Raw genomic sequence first — 25,568 nt, forward strand, 5'->3', positions numbered from 1 at the left:
TATCCATTAATTCTTCAGCAACAATTTAGACAATATTTTTAAACCCCCTGCATAAAATTTTCACTATTCATTTCATCATGATACACTTGAAAAAACTGTATTATCCATAAATCACCATCCAAAAACCCATTTTTGCTTCCATCGTGCATTACTATTAATCATTGACAAACCTTTTAAGCATCTCTTGCACTATTTGTTTCATTATCCACCCATACTTTTTCCCGTGCATGTCCCGCATTAACCAGAGTTTGATCTACATAATAAATTATTCTACTCTCTTGACGAAATCACCTTATTTCTCTTAAATATTCCCTACGCTATCAAATAATATCTTGGTGTTCAATCAATAAAGAATTATTTTTTCTGGACATGAAACGAAAATTCATTAATTTTCATACACGATGTAATGTACTACTAGAAAAATTTGGCAGTTCGGAATTGGTATTCACGACATTTAATATTCTGTTTAAGTTGCAAGCTCGTTATTGAAATAAATGAATGAACTTTTTTCTGCTAGCGGTTTTTGTAAAATGGTCAAACTTTTCAATCATTTTCACACACTTTTGAGTCTTTTAGGGCTAATAAGTTTATCATCAATTTTTTTGTTTCTTTATTATATTAAAAACTGTTCTTTATCCAATGAATGTTGCACTATTGCTTTTCAAGCAATGTCTCTGATTGCATTTTCAGGGTTATTTATTTTACGGTTTTATATATATACATTGCTGAATATTTTTTTCAAAGCTACTTGAGGTTTGGTTTATTTTTCAAGAGAATTACTAATTGTTAAAACCTGATTGGCACAAAAATACATGATAAATTCATTAATGAAAATATCACTGAATAAAACTTTTATAAAAATGAACTATATAATTGTCGTACAATATGGAACAACACAATAACATATACTGAAATACTTTCTTTCACTGAACTGAATAATTTTGTGAAACATTACAAATGATGTTATTGTTATTAAACATCAAACACTGAACAAAATCTTCAGTTACTTATCATCAGCATGTCATGGCGCCAGATACATGATAGCTTACAGTACATTATTATATGCATAAAGCAATAATTGCAATTGCACCTGGGAGTGATGAAATGATTCAGTTTAAACTGTTGAAACATTACTCATACGAGATGTATTCAAAAAGTAACAAGAATTTTTGATTTTTGGAACGAATTTTATTTATTCATCTACATTAATGTTGTCCCCTTCAAAATAGGTCCCGTTAAATATTATACATTTATGCTACCACTTTTTCCAATCCCCAAAACACTCTAGAACTCAATCTTTGAAATAGTGTTTAGCTCTTTCAGTGATTCTCTTTTAATCTATCCTGTGCTTTTGTCCAATCAGGTTTTAACAATGAATAATTCTATTGAAAAATAAACCAACCCCTCAAGTAGCTCCAAAAAAATATTCAGCAATGTATATATAACCTTAAAATAAAATAACCCTGAAAATGTAGTCGGAGACATTGCTTGGAAAGCAATAGTGCAAGTCATTAGCAAAAGAACAGTTTTTAATATAATAAAGAAACAAAAAATTGATGGTAAACATGTTAGCCCTAAAAGACTCAAAAGCATGTGAAAATGATTGAAAAGTTCAACCATTTTACGAAAACATATTATGAATACATAAATGTCATTAACATATGTTATGTGTATATAAAAAAGTGTATATTCTTTTTATAAATAAAACAGTAATCTTTAATTAAATAATATTTTAATATATTTTATAAAACAATTTTATAACGTGAAAATATCAGAACAATATAAACAGTGTCAATTAAAAAATATATGTTTTCTGTATATAAAAATGAGTATATACTTTTTATGAATAAAACAGTAATCTTTAATTAAATAAAATTTTTATATATTCTATAAAGCAAACAATTTTATCGAGAAAATATCAGAACACTACAAACAGTGTCAATTACAAAATATATGTTTCATGTATAAAAAAAAAATTGTATATTATTTTTATGAATAAAACAGTAATCTTTAATTAAATAAAAATTTGATATATTTTATAATTATTTATTTTACAAAACAAGAAATTTATAATGTGAAAATATCAGAACACTATAAACAGTATTAATTACAAATACATTTTTGTGGATGTTAAAAACTGATTATTCTTTTCATGATTAGTAATATTAAATTAAATAAAATTTTGTTATATTTTATAAAAAAAACAATTTTATAATATGAAGATATCAGAACACTATAAACAGTACAAATTACAAAATAAATGTTTTGTATAAATTAAAAAATATTTATTCTTTAATTAAAACACTTTTTAATATACACAAATTATGTATCTTGTAATTGACACTGTTTATAGTGTTCTGATATTTTAACATTATAAAATTGTTTGTTTTTTTTATCTTGCATCAAATACTACCACTGAAAAATATGTTAAGGAAACTACACAAATGCATTATCAACAAAAACAAAGTATATATAAATTAAATGAAGAATATACAAGGTATAATAAAAAAGTATCGTGACTGATTGAATTTGTTTTAAATATTTTAAGTTCAAATATACAAGCCACTAATCTCCTTTACTAATTCTGAATCAACAGTTTTTGATGTTCTTTTTGGTCACCTGTCGCCACCAATCTTTGATGGAAGGTTTTTGCCACCTCCCTCATGTGATAATCAACAGACAAAATAGTAAGAACTGATCTGTATGGGACGATCAGTGCTAGGTTCCCTGACTCCCAGAAGACATTTACCTTGCATGGCTTAGTGAATTTTTGTATCATTTCATCAATGCAACTTGAAGGACATTCATCACAATTCTACAATCTTTTAATCCACTCAACAGATGCACATGACATTACCTTACATCATAGGGCCTTACCTTACATATACAAAATACTGATAATTTTGAAATTAAGGCATTTCCAACGAAATGCTGCATAAAATACACAAAAAACAATTGTAAAATCAGCTGTCCAAAGAAAACTGGGGCAACACTAGATAATATGAAATATTCATACAACCATGTTAACTGATAGAGCCCCAAATGCAAATAACAAAGGACCACTTCTTCATGGCAACTGTCTTGCACTGTTGATTTTCACTGCAGTATAATAATTTTAATATGAAAGCTTATTATCAAATACTGTATTGTCCATTAATCATTCTGTAAAGCTTCCTTCAGCTGATTTTCCACAAGTAGTTTGCCACTACTTTAATGATTTACATGTTGAAGATGAGTGGAATGTTAAAAATAAGAACTGCCTCTTCCATGTTAAAAAAACACTTTTCATGGTAATGGTGGCACAACAAAAAACTGTGACTAAGGCAAGCCTGCATCAACTATACAGTGGCCAGATTTTAACAGGAAAAAATATGTTCAGATTTTGCTATGACAACATCCCAGGAATAATAATTTTTTATTCCTGGGATTGTTTAATTATTAATTATAATTAAATAATAATAATAATTTTTAATTATTAATTATTTTATGCTTTTATAAACATAAGCAAACAGCTTGAAACTGGAGAGAAGATTTGATACTTCTATGAAAATTAATAACAAAAATTTTGTTTAGTGATTACAGCACTTCATTTATTTTGAAGTATGATACATTTTCATTTCAAAATAATGAAATCCATTAAAATAAGAAAAATAAAAGAAATAATGTCTGGGTGAAACACTTCTTTTATCTAGTTCAAGAATTTCATTCCAGATCAACTAATGGTACAATTAGTATGGTATAAAGAAAACTAATGTCACTAGAATATACTAGAGCTACCATTTACCATTCAGCATCAAATTGCTTGCACAAATAACTTATTTACTTAAGCACACAGAAATAAAATTCACAGTTGTTTTAATTAAAAATATAATTCAGTATATATTTAAAACTGTATTATCTGCTAGCTAATTAAGTAGTTTTAACTGGTTTAATATATATATATATATATATATATATATGTATTTTTTAATAATCAAATTTTAGCACTCCAATGTAAATACAGTTTCATCATATTTGAAACTTATTCTGCTGTTACATTAGTATAGTTTCAGTGGTGATGTAAATAAACTATACTGAATACTGATCAGTAATTACTTGTTAAGAAAAGTAATTACTTATTTACAATAGTATTAAAAGTTAGTGAATAAACATTTTCCTTTTCTCATAAGTAATTACACTTATTGAGAAAAGTATTCTCTTAACAGTTAGTGAATAAACATTTTCTTTTTCTTATAAGTAATCACGTTTAATCTTAAGAGTTTGTGTGTAGTTTACTTTCAAGTAAAAGTATTTCTTTCTCTTAAGAAATTGCTGACGGTGCATAGATGTTAAAAATAAGCCTGCATGTTTAAACTTGTTCATACAAAAATGGAAGGAGTCTGATGATTCATGTCCATCCATGATGATATCATTTTCGTTAAAGTTAATCATCTCTGTATATCACGTATTCCTTGCTAATCAACTCTACTTTTCAACTGGATTGTTAAACATCTCTACAAGTAAAGAAGAAACACAATTTTCACCAGTTTCAGACAATACCAATAATGTGGTTGATGGTAGGGCAATTAAGAAATCACAGTTTAAATAAGTCTTTGGCCTTTAAATTTATATATGCTACAGAAAAAGCATGGGCAAACATTTTGAAAGAATTTGAACAGTGCACATGAAAGAAAATGTCATTGGGAAAAATAAAAAAAATGTATAACCTGAAACATGAAATTAAAAAGAAGACAGACAAGCAGAAAACAGGCAACAAGATGATAAAAATTTAATTAGGAGAATGATTTGTTAAGCCTCCTAGAAGAATATGAAAATCCCAATTTTGAAACAAGTTCCAGCGGCAGCAAGTGTTGGAATCGAAGATAGGAAAGATAAATATACTCCAGCAGAATGTGAAACACTGGTAATTTTCGTAACTGATGTGGATAATTGTAATGCCAAGCTGGCTTTGAAACGAAAAACAGGTGACACTGATAAAACAGCTCCCTTGTCAAACAGTGAATTACAGAGAATTGTTTTCCATGAACAATTACAACTCATCAGAACTCAAATGAAATGATAAGTGAAAATGAAAAACGAAGAAATAAAATTTCAGAGAGAATTACTGGAGTTCAAAAAATTGCAAAAAAAGCTGTACTTGGTAAGGAAACTGATACCACTTTGTTTGCATCTTACAATGAACAAATTAAGGACCAATTTGACATTTCTTATTTTAACTTATGATATTTTCCCTAACATGTTTTGTAACTAAGTTTGTTTTCTTTTATACACAAAAAAAAAAAAAATAAATAAATAACCCTTGGATCTTTAGTGGTCTTCACCAGATATGTATGAGGCATATACATAGACCTACATACGTACGTATGAATACATTGTGTACATACATGTGCATACATTCAAACATAAGTTTTCCCCTACCAGCCTATGTATTTGTATGTAATAATTATTTATTTATTTTGTATTTATTTAATTATTTTTTATTACCAATAATTTTTTTAATTTTATTTACTTACAATTTTTTTAGACATAACTACATTCTTACATTGGAACATTAATTATTTATTTTAATCAAATAAAAGGGATAAATGCAAATACACAGGACAAATGGATTAAAAATTAGGATTTTTATTTCAATTATTAATTAACTCCAAGTATACCCATTACTTCAGCTCTCTTCTTTTTATCTACCCTAATTCTTCCTCTACTTCATCATTTTCCAAAATTTCCTCATCTGCTATTTTGTATACATTCATCAGTTTTCAAAAATAGTGTAAAATGTCGCAAGCAAGAAAAAGTTTTGGAACTTTTTCTAATTTTACTCAAACCAGGTTTTCCAATAATGGGAACTGCTGCTTTATTTGCCGAAAAAAATTCTCAATAATTTCTCTTTCTTTGTTTAGTTGTTTTTGAAAGTTTTTTTTCATTACTATCAGGATACTAAATGGCGTAAGCAGTATTACAATATTTAGAGGCTTCTAAAAAACTAAGCATATGATTCCCACGCCTCATTTTCAGAAAGTAGTTTGAAATGAAGTTTCTACCATATGTGGTTTATGTTTGAACTTGATATCTTTGGAAGCAAGGAAGTTATTAAAATTTTAAACATCAAAAATGTGCAAAATTGGCTATCCCACCTTTACAAAATCATCACTTAAAATACATGAAACATCTTACAAATAAAATAACCCCTATTTTCAACTCTATAAACCTGGTAGAATAGTAATGAAAATAAATAAACCACCAGCTATATCATGGCAAACGTCAGTAATCCAAATACAACCTCATCCTGCGGTCTACTTGGGTGATTTTAATAGCCACCATGAGCAATGGAAATATAAGGATTGTGATGTGAACGGTGAGGCTCTGGTGAGATGGGCTGAGGATGAGAATCTTAGTCTTGCCTTTGATGCTAAAGACCGATTTACTTTTAAATCAACGGCTTGGAGGCGGGAGTATAACCCGGATCTATGTTTCACATCAACTGACAGCAAAAGTCGGCCACTGCTAGTCACCTGAAAAGTTCTCTGCAACTTTCCCCACAGCCAGCACCCACCGTCTAGTTATTATAGAGGCAGGTAGCCGAATTTCTCTCGCGACCTCTGTGCCCCTAGATGGAACTTCAAAAAGGCTAACTGGGAAAATTTTTCAGGGATCTGGTAAATGCCTATGCTGGATACCACCAATAAGCAAAAACTATAGCAGATTTATTGGAGCAGTAACAAGTATCGCTAAGAGGTGCATCCCTAGAGGGTTTTGCAGAGAATATATCCCAGGGAGGTCCCAAAATAGCGAAGTTCTCTACTGAAGCTTCCTCAAGACAGGAGATCAAGAGGTGGCAGACGAGCTTCTCCACAGCCTTGATGCTGCAAGACAACAGAAACGGTGGGAAGCCTGAACTTTCAGACCTTGAGTCGTCATGCATGGACTCTTAAGAAAATTAGGAAGCGGATCTCCTACTCAGAGACCAAAAGCAGGTGTCTCCCCAAACACTGTGGTATCCCACATAGTGGCAACAAGACCACCAAGAAACAGGATGCACACAATTGAGATAAAACACGAACTAAGAAACTTGAGGAGGAAGGCAGGAGAGACTGAGTAGGCTCACCCTTTTACACTTGAAGAGATTGAGTCAGCGCTCAAAGATGTTGCTCCAGGGTTCAATGGTATCAATCCGGAATTTTTATTAAACTGTGGAAAATACGCAAAACTTTGGCTGGCCAGATTCTTCACTGACATAATGCAGACTGGTAGCGTGCCTAGAGGGTTCAAGCGATCGAAGGTAGTAGCCATTTTAAAACCAGGCAAACCAGCAAACTTACCTAAGAACTACACGCCTATAGCATTGCTGTTAGTGACATATAAATTACTAGAAAGGCTTATCTACAACAGAATCTGTCAGAGGATATTGATGTTATACCAATTGAACAAGCAGGCTTTAGGCCAGAACAAAGTTGCACCGACCAGGTTCTCTCACTCACAGCATACATTGAGGCGGGGTTCCAAAGAAATCTTAAAATCTCTGCTGCATTTGTTGATTTATCAGCCGCTTACGACACTGTCTGGAGAGAAGGCATGATTTGTAAGGTCCTCCGTCTAATTCCATGCAAACTAACAGCTTACCTCCTTAATAACATGTTGAATGACAGAATGTTCCATGTTATCATGGGATCTGATATAAGCTCACCAAGGAAACTCAAGAACGGCCTGCCACAAGGGTCGGTACTTGCACCTCTTCTTTTCAGCCTCTATGTTGTGGACATGCCAGAGACAAGATCTAAAAAGCATGGCTACGCCGATGACTGGGTGCTAACAATAAAATGTAGATCATTTGTACAGTCGGAAGAGGTCCTGATGGCTGACCTGGAGAAACTGGGAAGGAACTTCCGGAGATGGCTCCAACCAAATGATAGTAAAACAGAGGTGTCATTCTTCCATCTGAGTAACAAGTTTGTTAGTATGGAGCTTAAAATTCTATTCGAGGATACATGGCGTGAGACTTGATAGAATGCTTTCATTTAAGGAGCACATAATGAAAACTGCAGGGAAATTGAGAGCGAGAAACAACATCATACATAAGCTCTGTGGAACGACATGGGGAGCATCGGCTTCTACTTTGCGCACTCAGCTCTGAACCTGGTCTTCTTAGCTGCTGAATATTGTGTACTAGTGTGGCTTAACAGCCCTTATGTATATAGAATTGATGCTCAACTTAATAACACTATGAGAATGATTGCCAGGGTTATCAGGTCTACTCCTATGGAATGGCTCCTGGTATTGAGTCACATACCACCCCGAACCTGCACTGTATGAACGCTCTTGTAAGAGAGTACAAGAAGATTATGGACAATCGAAACCTGCCAATACATGAGGACATTGAGGATGCCAATCATGGTTGCCTTCGACGATCGAGAAAGCCACCTATCAAAACAGCAATTGCTGCCACAGAGGACAGATTTAACCTGACTGACGCCTGGCGTCAGTCAGATTACTCAAAGGCCGCCGAGTTTTGACTTGCCACGTAAGACATGGTCAATGCTAAACAGAATACGGACTCAGCATGGTAGGTGCGCCTATTTCCTGTATAAATGAGGTAAAACACTGACGCCACTTTGCAAGTGTGGTGAAAATCAAACTGTCAAGACACATCACAGAAGTTTGCCCTAGGACAGCTTATGAAGCGAATCCTGAAGATTGCCTGATGGCGACTCCAAAATCAGTAGCATATATTAGTTTGTAATTTTGACTGTAGTTGGTGTTATGTTTTAGTGCCATACGCTAAATAAGTAGTAATGAAAATAAATAAAATTTATCAGCAACCCTTTAATTATGGGCGATTGGTATAGATTGACACAATATTAAACAAAATAGTAAAAAGTATTTTTCAAAAATTTATATTACAAATTCTGCTAAGTAGTAGTTATGCCCAGTGCCAGGTTTACACTTTTTGCACCCATGAGCCCAGACAAAATTGCCCCTCCACCTGTCCCTTCTCCTGGATCCAATTGTTAACACTAATGCTAACACTATTCCAACTAAATAGATGATTCTGTAAATCGCCTTCATAAATCATAAAAGTTTGTAAACATTTTCTTTCAAAGTTTTTTAACAAGACAAGTTATACACTGATACATTCTACTGTATACTTACTACATTAACTTTTTATACTTTAATACCGTAATTACAAAGGTGAAAATCAACCTTTCAAAACATGGTGTAAAAGGTATTAAGAGATAACAACAATTTTCAAGTATAATATAAAGGTTATATTACCTATGTGTGAGTTTTCTAAATCAAGTGAAACTGTAGTACATCAAAACTCCTTACCTCTTGCTTTAACACGAGCAAAACCAATAAAAACATCATGGAAAACAAAGTTTCATAATCAACATTTTTGCAATTGCTGAAACAACTAGATGAACCAATCTTTTCTGAGTATGAGTAATCTCAAGTAATTTTTAATTTTTACTCCACACACACACACACACACACACACACACACACACACTCATGCATCTCTCATGTATCTCATGCATGTGCGCATGCATGAGATACCATCAACCTAGATGTACACCACCACATCAAAGACTGTTCAGTCAAGAAGGTGAGGGGTACTCCCATATGTGTGAATTGTTCCCGAGTAGAGAAGCCAGCTGGCCATGATTGTATATCGCAGGATGGTCCTGCGTACAGGCGTGTGCAGGACTGTTGCTTAGTCGGATAGATTTTTATTTTGACATTGAGGTGGCAGCTATTACAGTTTTCTATTTGTTGTTTATATTTCATGTTAGGTGTAGGATTATGGTCAGGAGTTTTGTTGGTTAGTAATTTATTTTTGTAGTTGGGTGTTTGTGTACGTTGGTAGTTGGTTAATGTAGTTCTGGTTGGTGATTTGTTTGGTTTTGTTGGGTTATATGTTAATGTTTTCATTGTTTTTATTTGATATTTAATTTTTTCAGTTCTTTTTTTTGTTTCTATTTCCATGTGTTGAACAGATGTTTAGTTTGACTTGTGTTTTTTGTTTTCTGTATTACATGTAGGATAATTATTAGTGCAGGTTTTGTTTGATTAGTTAATTTGTTTTATTGTTAATAGTTTACTGTTCAGAGTTTATTGCTGGTTTTTCCGGTTTATTAGCGTGGTTTATGTTATATGTTTTTGTTTTGTGTACTGTTGTTAATGTTTTAGATTTTTGTTAGGCTCTTGTTTCTGTTTATAATTTTCAATGTTTTGTTTTAGATTTGTGTATTTAGCGTTCAGTGTTGCGGGTTGAACTCACTCATTTTTCCATCGGGTATTTATTTTAATTAAATTACTTATTTTTAAATTATCATTATAAATTATATAGATTTATTCATATCCTCTACTGTATTTACGTTTAAACTGGGAAACTGCAAACTTATGCCAATTAAGTTTAACATCTGCTGTTACACCAAACAGATTTAAAAGAACGTATTGAAACACTGACAATATTATTCGTCAATGAATAAATATATAATAACTAACATATTTACAGCAGAGTAATAACATGAATTACCTATAGTAATATAAAAGTTGAAGAATTTTTCTTTTACTGTAATCAATGCACCTTAGATCCACTCTCAATCACTTATGATTAGAAACAATTTTGTTACACTATAACGAAAAATTCACTATAACGAGTTAAATATTGACATATGCAGTAGAACTAACAAAAATAAAAAAATAATTAATTAAATAGATTACAGACTAAACTAATAAAAGTAACCAAAATAGAGTACAAAACTAATTAAAAAGTGCAAATTTAAAGGATACATCTTTTTGTTCTTTTTTTGTACATAATACGATATCCACATTCCCTGCAACGGATTGGGTCTCTGGGTCTTATTTCATTTTCATGATGACAATCTGAAATAAAAGCAATAATAATTAGTCTATACAAAAATGGACTGTAATAAATAAAATACAAATAATTCATATGATTTATAATTTTTTTTACTCGACTCTCATTTTGTCCATCATATTTAATTTAATAACACTGAAGTGAAAAATCAGGGTTAAAAGAGTTACAAACTTCTGCATTTTTCTCAAAAAACAACAGTGCAAATTAAAGTAATTAAAGAAATGACAGATGGAAATTACGATGCATTGGTGGGGTTTTGAAGTATTTATTTCAAACTTTTACAGGTTGGGACAGAGGGTGTTAAATGGTGTTCTATACTCTATCAGCTGATGTTATTTTCAGTCAAATTTTTAAAACTAGCATAGTATGTGGTCAAATAAATTAAAAATGTACTTTCCTAACTGTATTTTGCATATCATGGATTTATATATTTTACAACGTTTAAGATATGGTTCTTTTTTATGTAGGTGTATCATATATCATTGGTTGGCAATCAATACTTGCTAAGTCTGAATTTTACTGAAAATGAGATTTTTGCATCCTTTGATTCCTTTCTCTTTGTTTCTAAGCTCTATAATGATAGTATAATAAAGCCTGAGTTAAGAGAAGGTGGATCTAATGGAATCCTGTCTACAACAAAAACTTTCCCTGGTTCCATAATGTTTACCAAAGGTATGATGTTAATTTTCCCTGAAATAACAGAAACCTGGTTGACGTGGAAATGGAAAAATCTCACAAGTTAGCGGAAACATTTTTTGAGAATCGTGAAGAGTACTATAATTTATACAAAAAAAAATACTATGTATATTATTTAATGCTATACAAAAAGTATAGTACTAAATTTTCTCATGATATAAAATAGAATACGTATACTGTACAATACTATACATACTGTACTATGGTATGTTACAAATTACCCTGCACAAACAAAAATAAAAACTACTCATCTCAGAATTGAAACTGATAAATTCACATTTAACACTACATAAATCTTTACATTTTTAGTAACTCATCGCCAATTATAATAGATGATGACAGACAGACAGAGACTGTTAAAACCTTGTACAGGCGACGGCACACAGTCATCGTTGTTTTGGCTACTTACAGAAACTAGCCTTTATGCCCACTACCCTGTGAATCATAACTTAACACACTCTCATCATTCCTTATCTTGAGTCTAAATTTTTATTTAAATGATGTAATGCCACTATATATAACTTATCCATGTGTCGTTTTTGTTCACATCAACAAAGTCTTCTTTACTGTGTGTGTGTGTGTGTGTGAAACATTTTTGTTTTTCGTTCATTCACTGAATTTGTCATTTTAATTTTGATTTTTTTTATGGATCAATATTACAGTTCAGTACCTAAAGTATGGAACTGTACATTATGATTGTTAGTTTAGTGTTCTTCCAGATATTGTGTATTAGTGTAACAAGTATAGTGTCAAAAAAGAGATGTGTTGGACTTAAATACAAAAATCAAAGTAATTAAAGCTAGCAAAAATGACAAACTGTCTGTTAAAAAACTTAGTCAAAAAATTTGGTGTAGGTAAGAATCAAATCTATGAAATTTAAAAAGATAAAAACCAGTTAGTTATAAACTGAATGGTTAAAAGGGAGCGGTTCATATGAAAGGCATATGTGGAAACTGGCAACGAAGAAATTAATAAAACTGTTTGGGAGCGGTTTGTGAGTGTGAGGGCAAGAAAGTTACCAATTTTAGAAAAAATTGTACAGCACCAAGCAAAGGAAATTGCAGAGAAATTAGGAAGCACCAATTTCAGTGCTTCAAACAGTTGGCTAAGTTTTAAAAAGTAGCATCAAACTGTGTTTAAAGAAGTGGTACGGCAAGGCTGGAGATGTGTGTGACGAGACAATAACTGACAAGAAAACAAAACTTGCTTCTTTAACTGAAAATTACGAACCTAGAAATATTGCAAACAGGGACAAAACTGGACTTTTATTTCGTACATTACCAAGTAAGACTCTGGTTGAAGGAGAATGTTGTACAAAAGGAAAGCATTCTAAGGAAAGATTGACAGTTTTTGTTTGTGGTTTTATGACAGGAGAACTGGAAAAACCGCTTGTTATTGTAAAGTCTAATAAGTGAGGTGTTTTAAAAACATTAATAAAGACAATCTTTCTGTAGAATGGAGATCCAATAAAGAATCAAGGATGATGTCGTGTATTATGGAGGAGTGGTTGCAAGGATTTAACAGAAGAATGGAGCAGCAAAATAGACATGTTCTTCTCTTTTTAGATAATGCCACATGTCATACAGATATTGTATTAAGCCATGTTAAATTAGCTTGGTTCCCACCAAATACGACAAGCGTTACCCAGCCTATGGACCAGGGTGTAATTAAATGTTTCAAATTACACTACCATAGATTTTTAATGAAATCTCTGGATATAACAAATATCTTTTCCTTCTTTTGTATTTTCAAGATTAATTGCCAGGGCAATTATCAGTTTATTATGTTCTGTTACAGGATGGATTATCCATTAAATGGGAGTGATCGATATAACAAAATAGTTGAAATAGCAAAAAGAATTGCAGTGGAAGAAAATTCTGTACACAATGAAACAACAGGAACAGAAAACATTGAAAACTTAAATATAAGTAACACGCCTATTTGCATTGCTGTGGAAAGGGAAATTTTCTAGATATTTCAGTTAGCATGACAGACCCAAGTAACAGTATGGTATATGAAATATTAACTGAATCAAATGATAATCTTAACCCAGCTACTGCTTATTTAGTTTATGTCACTGTTATTAATAGTGATTGTAACAAAACTTTGACTAGCTTAAACGATCCTGTATTAACCAATGAATGCAATGTAGAAACCTCTGAAGATTTAAATATTTCTACAATCGTCTTTGATCTTATGCAAAAAATAATTCCACTTTCTCTGATAACAAGTTTAAAGATATGGATTGCTTTGAGATACCAATCACAAACCTGTTACAAGAAAACATAGAAATTGAAAATTTAGCCTCAAATATCCAAGACATTAAAGATCAGTCACCTGTAAATAATAGTGAAAAGTTGGAACTTGAAGATGGTTCAGAAAAGCTGGAAGAATTGCAAAACTCTGTACTAAGTAATCGTTCATACAAACCATGGTCTTGGAAAAGAAATATACATAAATGTAGTAGAGAGAAATTACTTAATTATAAAGGTTTAAAAAAGGTAATGTTCCAGGAAAATGGGAGTATAGTCAGGAAAAAACCAACAAAATTGAAACAATCTTGTAACTGTAAATTGAGTTTAGGAAATACAAAACTGTACTGAGTTTAAGCACTTTAAGATTGAGAAGATGGTCAGCCTTATTATGGATTCAAAATAACTAAAATTTGCCCACAAACCAGTAGGTTTCTGAAGGCGTCTCAGATAAGCAGGTTGATGAACCCTCTTGTTTGTCTGAAAAATCTAAAAGTTGTCGTCTTGTGTCAGATAAGAAACTTATAGAACTAAAAAATCATCAGGAAGAATTTTTGAGACTTGCCCAAAATGGAATCACATTATTGCTGTCACAATACTGGGAAACTATACTTTGAAACAGTTTGGAACTCTAAGATGAAACTGTTCAAATAATATTATAAAGAAGTCTGTCAGTCACAAGAAAGAACACCTTTGAGATTTAAGACGTATGGACAAATGTTGAAAAAGTTTAGATTTGACATGTATCTGCCAAGAAAAAATCAGTGTGATCTGTGTACCAGTTATAAATTAGGAAACACAACTAAAGAGAATTATAAAAACCATATAAAAAATAAAAATGATGCTAGAAAAGAGAAACAAGAAGATAATTTAAAAGGTGATGGGTTCACATGTTCACAATGGATTTAAAAGTGGTTTTGACACCAAACCTTAAAGTTTCAGCTCTTTATTACAAACTGAAACTTTGTGTGTATAATTTTACGTTTTATAATAACAAAACAAAGGACAATTATTGCTATTTATGACACAAATCAGAAGGTGGTACACTTCCCAAGAATTTTCTTCTGTTATTTGATTTTTATTTATCAAAAGATTAGTGTAAAATCAGGCGAAACTGTCATCTTATTTAGTATTGGTTGAACCTATCAGAATAGGAATTTGACATTATCTAACGCTCTGTTTCACCTGAGTCAAAAGCAGTATATTGCAATTATTTAAAAATTTCTTGAGAAAGGTTACACTCAAATGCAGTGTGACAGTATCCACACATGTATTGAGAGAAGGTTAAAGGCATCTACACACAGAAGCATTTATTATACCAGTACTAAAACCTGGTAAAGACAAAACCAACCCCTCAAGCTACCGCCCTTTCTATAACAAGCGTTTTGTGTAAAATAATGGAAAGAATAGTAAACCGCAGGCTTACATGGTACTTGGAGAGACATGGCTTTCTATCTTCAGAACAGTGTGGTTTCCAACAAGGACGTTTTTCCATTGAACATTTAGTGTCAATGGAAACAGCCAAACAAAACGCTTTCCTAAACTGCCAGCACCTCATTGCTATCTTCTTTGATATAAAAAAGACGTACAACACGGCCTGGCGACGTGGTATTCTTAACAACCTCAAGGAATGGGGAATCAAAGGCAATATGCTTGCTTTTATCTGGGGATTCTTAAATCACCGAACGTTTTGTGTTCGTGTGGACAATTCGCTCTCAGGTAGTGTCATCTTGGAGAATGGAGTGCCTCAAGGAAGTGTATTAAGTGCCACCTTATTTTCTGTAGCCATAAATAGTATTACCAATTTACATTACAGCTATTTTGTAATAGCTATTTACATTGCGAGTCGTTCAATACGCACAGTGGGAAGACTACTACAGAATACTATATTTCACCTTGAAGCTTGGTCCAGGATTACTGGTTTCACATTTTCATCCGACAAAACAAAATGTGTAGTCTTTTCTTGGCTACGAAACCCTTCAAGATTTTCTGAACGAAGAGCTTATTGCTATCTCTTCTTACTTCAAGTTTTTAGGTTTATTTTTTGATAGCTGTCTTACTTGGGTCAAACATATAAAAGAACTAAAAACAAAATATTCCAAACTTTTAGATATGATGCTAGTCCTTAGTAACACCAATGGGGGAGCCGATCGGTCATGTATGATACGTTTTTACTATTCCTTTTTTCGTTCCCATTTAGATTATGGTTGTGTCGCCTACTCTTCAGCTTGTCAAACCGTGCTCAGAATGCTGGATGGTGTACGTCTTGCTTTCCTTTGGCTTGGCTTGCCACAGGCACGTTTAAGTCAAGCACTGTCACAAGCTTACTTGTAGTTTGTGGTGAACCATCACTTTGGGACAGATGAGACCAGCTTTTATTATCTTATTTTGCTCGTCACAAAGGACAGCCAAATCACCCAGCTTTTGACTCAGTCCTTAGAAATCTAGAATTTCTAGATTAATTTAGAAAAGTATGAGGACCGTCCACATTGTACTGTACCTGTAGGTGTCCTTACCCGATGTTTGCTGCAGCATATAAATGTTGACACACTGTCATTCTTTCCTCCATGGGGAATAAATCTTATAAATTTTACTTTTGACCTTATGACATACAATAAACAATCAACACTACTTACTGTCTTCCAGCAAATGTTTCAGTGTGTTCTCTCCAAGATGAACCCAGACACGGTGGTATACACTGATGAATCGAAACAAAACGATACCGTTGGTTGTGTGTTTGTTGTCAATGAAAGAACTTATATGTTTGGTCTACCCAGTATTACGAGTGTGTTTACCGCTGAACTATACTCTATAAATAAGGCTCTAAATATCATTAACCCTAAATATAGAAACATTCTTATTTGCAGTGACTTGTGCAGTGCTCTCCAAGCCTTAAAGAACTCTTATTCCAAACATTCTATCGTCATTGAAATTTACAACGAAATCGCTGAGTTGAATAATCGCAACACAGAAGTAAGTTTTTGCTGGGTCCCTAGCCACGTAGGGATTCCAGGTAATGAACATGCAGATTCCGCTGCCAAAGAAGCATGTAATCAGCCTCCTTTCACTAACCGAGTTGCTACTTCTGATTTTATTAATTGTGTAAAACAATAACTGAGAGCAAAGTGGTAAGGTGACTGGACTGATAATAAACTACGGCAGATTAAACATTCTGTGTTACCATGGGACTCCTCATGCAGAAAAATTCGGCGTGAGGAAGTAGTCCTCTGTCAATTGCAGATAGGACATACAAGGATCACACACAAGTACCTGATGTCAGAAGAACATGCAACCCTATGCGCATGATGCAACTGCCGCATGACTGTGTGCCACATACTCATAGATTGTATATGTTATGCGGCGTTGCGTCGTAAATTTAATCTACCCAGAAATGTCCGTGGTGTCTTGTACAATGATAATGAAATTTTAAACCACATGTTTCTATTTTTGCGTAGTACTGGGTTAATACAAAAATTTTAATATTGTCGTGTATATTTTTTATGCTCGAAGAGTTTTTAATAAGTTTGTTTTTTATTTTTTTTTATTTTACTTTTAATTTTTTTGGTTCTGTGTTTCTGATTTTGTTATTTGAGTAGGGAGCCTTTTACACTCCCTATCGGAATTTGGTAAATTTTATATAGTTTCTTTTTTTTTATTATTTTAGCTTCTACGTTTTAAAGACTCCGTCTGTAATATTAGTTTAAAGTTTTACTTCACTTTTTTAATTTTTGTTTTAAACTTAGTTTTTTAATTTTTTATTATATAATTTATATTAGTTTTAAGTTTTATTTAATTCTGTTATTTTAGTTTTTAGCCTAGTTAAGTTTTATGTTAGATCTTTTATGGTTTTTAGTTTTCTTTTTAGTCTTTTTGTTATCTGAGAATGGGCCCTTTACACCCATCTCGGACTTTGTTAAATTCTATTCACTTTTGGTTTTATTTTAGATTTTATCTGTGATATTAGTTGTAAGTTTAAAACATCTTTTAGATTAGCTTTATTTTCTTTTATTTTTTTATTAAAAAAAAATTCCAGGCGATGATAACATGCAGGTGTTTTTCGCCCCCACCCCAAAAAAAAAATTCTACGCACAAACACAGTATATTGATAACTGCAAAACTGCCAGAGTTGACGGTAAGCCTTACCATGTCTTTTATTTAGATCATAAGTTCTTCCAAGACTACTCAGGATTAAATTATGTATCAGCTATTAGGCGAGGACGTAGCACAGGAGATCCAGATGTAACTGATATCAGATCTGTAAGATATAGTTCAGATGGAATTTTTTACAAATTAAAATATGATGAGTGGAAACCTCTTCCTAAGCGTTTCAAAAAATTTGGTGATGAAAATTCAAAGTTTTTGAAAGCATTATACTCACAGACTAGAAAAATTACAAAACAAAAGTATAACCATCTTCAACAGCTTAAATTGTTCATTCCAGCCAATTACCAATCAACATTCTATGAGGGCTTAAATCATAAGTAACAATTATTCAACCAGTTCAAATTCTCATGTTTTTACATGATCTGCTACTTCTGTTTTTAATATTTTTTTCCAATATTCTTTTCTTTAATTATAATTTTTTTATTTTATTTAATTGAAGTTTCTGATATGCGTTCGGTATATGTAGTGATATTAAGAAAAAAATTTTAAAAAGCTATTATACTCGTATTCAATTTTCTTCTTTACACAACCTCTCTCTCTTTTTCTGTTTAGCCTCCGGAACCACTGTAAGGTATTACTTCAGGGGATAAATTAGGATATGTATGAATGTAAACTTTACTGCTATTATGATCCTTTATTGGCTAAATTTCCTTCTTATATTAAATTAGAAAAAAAAAACTACTGTCTGCTATAGATGCCACTGCAAAATCTGCTAAATCTTATTTACAAAGAAAGAATGATTAATATCACAATTTTATAATATTTGAAAACACTACAACTTAATAACATGTAAAAAATTATGAGTATATGCTGTGTCATGTTAAAAGCAAAACTAAATTAATAATGAAGATAACTTTTAGCTCTCCTGGAAAATTTTAGTGAAAAGACTTAGCAGGTTTTGACTGCCAGCCAACAATATATTTTTTAAATATTAAATCCACCAATATTAACAACAAATTTAAGTCACAAAAAGAGCACATCTTAACACACTTTATCGTAAAATAAGGACCCAAAAGCAAACAACAATGATACACCTAAAAATACAATTAAGATTTTATTCAATCAAATTATACTTGTATATATTTCTAATTCAGCGGATTAATGGCAAACAGTGGTAACCTTACTTAACAAACATGTTTGCAAAAAAAAAATTCCAAACAAAACGCGTTATAATCATTTTTAACTACGTAATAACTTAACAAAATCTAACAGTAAACTGAAATAGTGAAAAACATACCTCCACAGATGTACACCATGGGCGTTTTTGTTAGAGACTGCTCCTTATTTTGTTCCATATTAACAAACAGTAAGTAAAATAATTAAAAAACCCAAATTTTTACTAGATTAATATCTAACCTCAAACTTCTAAAATCTACAAGGATCAACGAAAAATAGACCATACCGTAATATTTCGCAATACTATCGTCTTCGTTTAGAAATCTATCGATAGTTCAATAGTGACTCTTATGTCATATAAAATGCTTTTAATATTTTATAAAGGCTTCTGATTTTGCCAAATAAACCTTAACCGTAAGATAACATAATGCAGCTAACAAATAATCTTTTATTTTATTATTTACAAGTCTTTTTTATTTAATTTACCAAAGTGAATATGTATCTATGGTGTAGGATGTTGCTTGTTAAGTTGGCTGCACTTAGTCCAGCTGTGTGACTGCTCCAAAGTTACTAGAGTTGTTATTCTGTTCAGATCGTTGTCACGTGTATCTGTGTGAGTGTGGTAAGATGGTAAATCGTCTAATTGTGTGCGTTGTAATTCCATTATCGCGCAGTTGAAACAAATGTTACATTACATCTCGGTTAACATTTAAGGTAAATTTCTGATATATATTTTTTGTATTTAATTAAATGTTAGTATTTTTTAATAATTATAAATTTTTATAGATTCAAAACGCCCGCCGATAATTTCATTAGTTACTAGCGAAAAATTTGAACATCTTGCCAGTTCAAAATTACGTATAATATTTGATTATCTGTAATTTTTTCTGGACTTAATTTTATCCCAATCATGTAAACATAACCAATAAATTAACATCTTAATGTATGTTATTAGAGATTTAGCCCCATTTAATAACCCATCGGGTTGGTCTAGTGATGAACTCGTCATCGCAAATCAGCCGATTTCGAACTCAAGAGTTCTAAGCTTCAAATCTTAGTAAAAGCAGTTACTTTTATACGGATTTAAATACTAAATCGTGGATAGAGGTGTTCTTTGGTGGTTGGGTTTTAATTAACCATCATCTCGGGGATTGTCGACTTGAGACTGTACAAGACAACATTTACATTCATACATATCATCCTCATAAGTAATATCTTTACGGTGGTTCCGGAGGCTAAACAGAAAAATTAAAAAGTAAGCTCCATTTAATGAATAAAACAAGCATACGCGAAATATTTTCGGCCTACGTTTTAATTTTGAGCGAACTACTGGTTCACCTAAATACCGGTACATTGTTGAGGAATATGCTCTGCATCAATTGTGAAATGTCAATTTTATCTTGTTCACGGAAATCTTAAAGAAATTATAATAATTTATTTGCATTTTAAAGGCCCATTTTAGATTGCTCCAGACCAAGGGACAGCTAAACTGACCATACAATTTTATACATTTGTTAAATTATTCTTCTATGACCTCCATTCCTTTTGAATGCGTTTTTATTTATTTCATTTTATTGATTCCGGTGAGTTTTTCAAAATAGAATGATAGGATAATATTAAACTACTTTACGTAAAATCATTTGAAATTTTGAAGTGGATTTTTCTGTCTGAAAAAGACGTCTCGACGTTTTCTTATTCTAGAATATAATTGAAGTTATAATAAAACTGCCCGTAGTTTTTTTTTTTTTTTTTTTTTTAATAAGAAGTATGTCCATCAGATAAGGTATAAAATATTCTCATTAATTTCAGTAAACGAGAAGCGTAATGTAGAAAGAAAAGTAAAATCGATGCATTCTAGTAAACGTTTAACTAAATTTAATGATACTCGGACATGTCTAAATAAGATGGAAACACGTAAAAGATAAAATAAACAAAACACATTAAATAAATAGATAGATATTTCTCGTAACCAAATTCTGTAAACCGAAAAACATTTTAGGTCAAGATCATGCGGTAATAAATGGAAATGGGATAAGCCGAATGATCTCGGATCACTAGTATTATTATATTTGATCCTGCCTACTGACGAAAATTATTATGATGTACCGAGCAAAGGCGTTTATTTCTTCTGTCGACTTGCAGATTACGAACTAGCGTAATTGCTCCGTAGCAAACTGTGTAAATAGCCTTTCGCAAAAAGAAATACTAAGGTTTTTAACAGAGTACAGTATTTCTTTGAGTATGTTCATTCTACTGTTATAATTTTACATGTATATGTATGTGTGCGCGCGTGTTCTATGTATTTAGTTAGGTTGCGTTTTCATTTTACTTGATTTACTTGATTTTCACGATGGCGTACCGTATATGTTTAATTTTATAAACTTTTTAATTAATTTTTAAATCAATTAGTAATTAATTGTTAATTTATTTAAGTCAATTCACGTCAGGGATAAAAAGAATACTTTTATCGATCGTGTAACTTGATTGTTATATTAAAATTATGCATTCTGGAACACATATCTACTATCCAATTCATAAAGATATCATCCATGCAGGTTATTAAACTTTGACGTCATCAGTTAATTAAAATAATTTTAATAACCAGGCCTGTGAGACGAGGCTGATATGTATAACATGTAAATGAAGTGTAGTCTTGTACAGACTTAGGCCGACCAATCCTGAGATATGGTTAAACTACAATCATCAAGTACACCGGCATCCAGTATCTACTAGTAGTATTCAAATCCGTACAAAATCAACAAACGTTTACTAGAATTTAAACCTCAGAACCTTCGACTTCGAAAATCTGTTGTTGAGCAACTGATTTGCGACGAAGAGTTTACCACTAGATCAGCCCGACGGGCGTTTTTTTTCTAATGATATTTCTAAAGTTTTGTTTATTTTGTATTTCCGAATAAAAATGTTTAAGCGAGTTGGATAATTTAACAAACATTGTTTATTAAAGTTAATCATAATGATCTGTGGCCCTAGAAAAAGGGACCACTTGCGTATTATTTTTCTTTATGATCAGCGATTGTCAGTATGAGTACCAGCACGGTTTCATTTGCAGACCTAACCTTAAGTTAAGTAGGGCGCCGACCAAAACGGTGTGGAAAAGACGTGGTAACAGTTAACTTAATAATAATGGATAATACTTGTAGATTGATTAGCGGAAATAAAAGCGATTTTCCGTGCGGCGGCTGAAAGTGCCGCAGAACACTCGTTCACCACTCTTTTACTCGCCCAAGGCGTTATATATTCGCTACTTCGACGCTTGTTATTCAGTAGTGCCACTCCAATTCCGTACATAATCATTCGGCAGAAGATTCTCGTTTTATTATTTCTTAGCTTAATTTGCTATTATTAAAATACCTTCTGCTGCTGTTAGTATACATTTTACTAATTTCAGATAGTAATATTTGAAATAAATGCTCAATTTTTTTTCTCGGTGGAATAATTAAATCTTTAAATCTTATTTCCTTGTAAATCTAGTTCTTTAAACATACTAAATACCGGCCTCCGTGGCGCGAGTGGTAGCGTCTCGGCCTTTCATCCGGAGGTTCTGGGTTCAAATCCCGGTCAGGCACGACATTTTCACACACTCTACAAATCATTCATCTCATCCTCTGAAGCAATATCTAGCTGTGGTTCTGGGGGATAAACAAACAAAAAAGAAAAAAAGAAATATACATAATGTTCTGAAATATTTTTCTCTCGCCAAAAATAGATGTATCCAAATTAGTCTTCTCTTATAAACATATTAATTTAATTTATTTGTTTATCAGATGTGTCTTATACGAGTTTACACATCTTGTCTTCAAATGATATTGTGATTGATAGGTTTTAGGATTCTCCTGGCGTTTAGACACGTCGCTTCAGATTACCGCCACCTATTCGGCCATACCGCTTACCTGTAAACTCTGTTGGCGCCGGACCTTGTATTAAAGTGGGCGACCATTAGCAGACTTGTAGAACAGTATTTATAAGGTTTATTTATTTGTATGAGATCTTGCAGTTTTTTTCTAATTCTTTATGTATGTTTAAACAATAAATTATGTTAAAACCTAATTAATAAACATAATGGGTACTTAAAAATTATGTTTATATATATTTTGTAGTTTATCTTTGATGCAAAACTACTCAACCGATTAAGATATAACGATTATCGTTATATCTTAAAAGAAAACAGGACTATTATAACCGTTGCAAAATGTATCACCATTTCAAAGTGATGGCCGCTTTAATGGCCTACGGTAACAAACGGATTATGTTCCTTGCTGATTTTCAACTTTACTGTGGCCAAACCGTTAATTAAATCGAATTTGGGAACCGCTTGCAGAATTTTAAACTAAATTTTCTACTAAGAAATTTTTCTTTTTTCTCGATACCTCTTTCGGTTATCGGATGAAGTAGATAGAACGTGCGACGGTGTAGGCTTGGCGGCTCACAACAGCATAGCCGCTACCACTGCTACTTTGTGCGAGCGCCTTGACTAGCTGTACCTGCCTCTGATTACTCGCATAAAAAACAAAAAATAATAAAAAATGAAAAGCAAAGCTTTTCATTTTTTATTATTTTTACCGTACCTTACACAATTACTATCAATTCACAAGCAAACATCAAGTAACGACGCCCGTTCCGCCAAAAGCGTAAACTCTAGAAAACTGAAGAGGCGTACCAACCTGTGAGTTATGGGATCATCTGTTTTTCAAATCAGAAAAAAATATTACCCCGTGTGCATTACTTAAGTTAAAGTTTAAGTGAAAAAAAATATACTTCACATGTTCTTATTATTATCGATCAGCCGATAGGATAGCTCCATATCCATAAATTATCTTTGCATTTTTTAATTAATAACGATTAATCTACTTCGAGATATTAAAGGCAACAATCAGAATTTCTATCTTAAAATTCTGTGTCTGCTAATTCTTCTGTCGAATAAGTGAAGGATTACCGATGCAATATTTTAAATCGAGCTCCTAAATGACGATTAAATATTAACTTACGAATGTCAAGAGTATAAATTCTATTTTGATGGCCTTAACATATTTTATTTATTTATTTATTTTTCTGGTTAGCCTCCAGAACCACCGTTAGGTATTCCTTCAGAGGTTGAAATGACGATATTATGTATGAATGTAATATAAATGAATTGTAGTCTTGTACAGTCTCAGGTCGACCGTTCCTGAGACTGAAAACCAACCGCCAAAGAACATCGGTATCCATGATCTGGTATTCAAATCCGTATAAAAGCCTTTACTAGGATTTGAACCTTAGAACTCTCAACTTTGAAATCAGCTGATCTGCAGTGACGAGTTCACCGCTAGACCAACCCGATGGATTGGCCTTAACATACTGATAACTCTTAACATAACTTACAAGCGGTTCGGTGGAGTCGACAGAAAAGGACAACTAATTCTCCTGATACTTCTGTAATAAAATGTTTATTATTCTTGAAAATGTTTGAACTATTTTCGGAAACGACTTGTTTATATCTTATTAGGTCCATTAAAACCTTTACTTTTTAGCATGTAACAGAGTACTTCTCGGAAAATTCTGATCGTTTAAATTTGATATTTTTGGTTTATATTATGCAGAGATAGAATTAATTTGTTTTATTTCCCGTAAAATTTAAGAATTTCCCAAAAATATATTGTTGATATATACGCTTATGTGGATATATTTCCGCTTTCTAGATTTTGAGTAATAGTTAAGTAATAATCATAATTAAAACCTAAATCCTACGTAACTTTTATTTTCTACAGAATTGGGGTTTGGTTAGTTTTCTTCTAACCTTTTAGTAGTTAGTTATATTTGCGGAGAAATTTAATGGTTCAAAAGAAAGTATTCTTTAGTTATTTCTATAACATTATGCATTTTAGAATTAATTTTAGGTAACTTAAAAAAATAAACATTTCATTTAAAATTGTCAATCAAGCCTGATTTATTTTGTGCCCCTTCACGATTTTTTCCTTTTTTACGATAAAAAATAGTTTATATTTAAAGGCTTTTCTTTAGAAAAACATAATTCTTTAACACATATATAAGGATGCTTTGAAGTCTCTATTTGTTTTTGTTAATTTAAAATCGGTAATAAAATCATTATTTTTTATTTTAATTTTAAAATGAATCGATTTGATCAAGTTATTACTAATTTAATAATCCAATATGATTATAAACCGATATAATCATAAAGTGTAAGTAATATAATGTAGATTTTTGTAGATAGTTTCTTATTCTATTTTATTACCTAACACGATCAAATTGAATTTTTCAGTTGAATCAAGAAGAAGTCAGACGTCATAGCAGGATACATATTACGCTCTTAATAGAATTTTATATGAAGGTAAATTGAATTTATTTTGCGTTCAGATATTTTTTACTTAAAAAAATTCTAAAAGTTAAGAGACGGTGGCTGGAAAAAATCATATAAGCGTAAGCACTTTCATTTTATTGTAAAT

The 25,568-nt window shown here is 31.9% G+C and overlaps 2 protein-coding genes across 8 annotated transcripts in view; one reads left to right on the forward strand and one right to left on the reverse strand.

The window, feature by feature from the left end:
* Positions 1-1,715: 1,715 nt before the first annotated feature.
* Polr2K (DNA-directed RNA polymerases I, II, and III subunit Rpb12) lies at positions 1,716-19,412 on the reverse strand. The gene is made up of 4 exons (XM_075380052.1): positions 19,229-19,412; positions 10,792-10,884; positions 2,373-2,415; positions 1,716-2,234 (listed from the first exon to the last, which is right to left on the reverse strand). Exons 1-3 carry the CDS (start codon positions 19,284-19,286, stop codon positions 2,393-2,395), a joined length of 174 nt encoding a protein of 57 aa, XP_075236167.1. The 5' UTR covers positions 19,287-19,412; the 3' UTR covers positions 1,716-2,234; positions 2,373-2,392.
* A 257-nt stretch (positions 19,413-19,669) lies between these two features.
* The window catches only part of LOC142333132 (sphingomyelin phosphodiesterase), a 217,670-nt gene continuing 211,771 nt past the window's right edge, over positions 19,670-25,568 (forward strand). For all 7 annotated transcript variants that reach the window (XM_075380071.1, XM_075380078.1, XM_075380063.1 and 4 more), the window contains exons 1-2: positions 19,670-19,821; positions 25,385-25,453. The gene's annotated coding sequence lies outside the window, so the exon portion shown is untranslated. The remainder of the gene's footprint in view (positions 19,822-25,384; positions 25,454-25,568) is intronic.

Source organism: Lycorma delicatula, chromosome 1 (genome assembly GCF_047948215.1).
Source record: "Lycorma delicatula isolate Av1 chromosome 1, ASM4794821v1, whole genome shotgun sequence".
NCBI classification, from domain to species: Eukaryota; Metazoa; Arthropoda; class Insecta; order Hemiptera; family Fulgoridae; genus Lycorma; species Lycorma delicatula.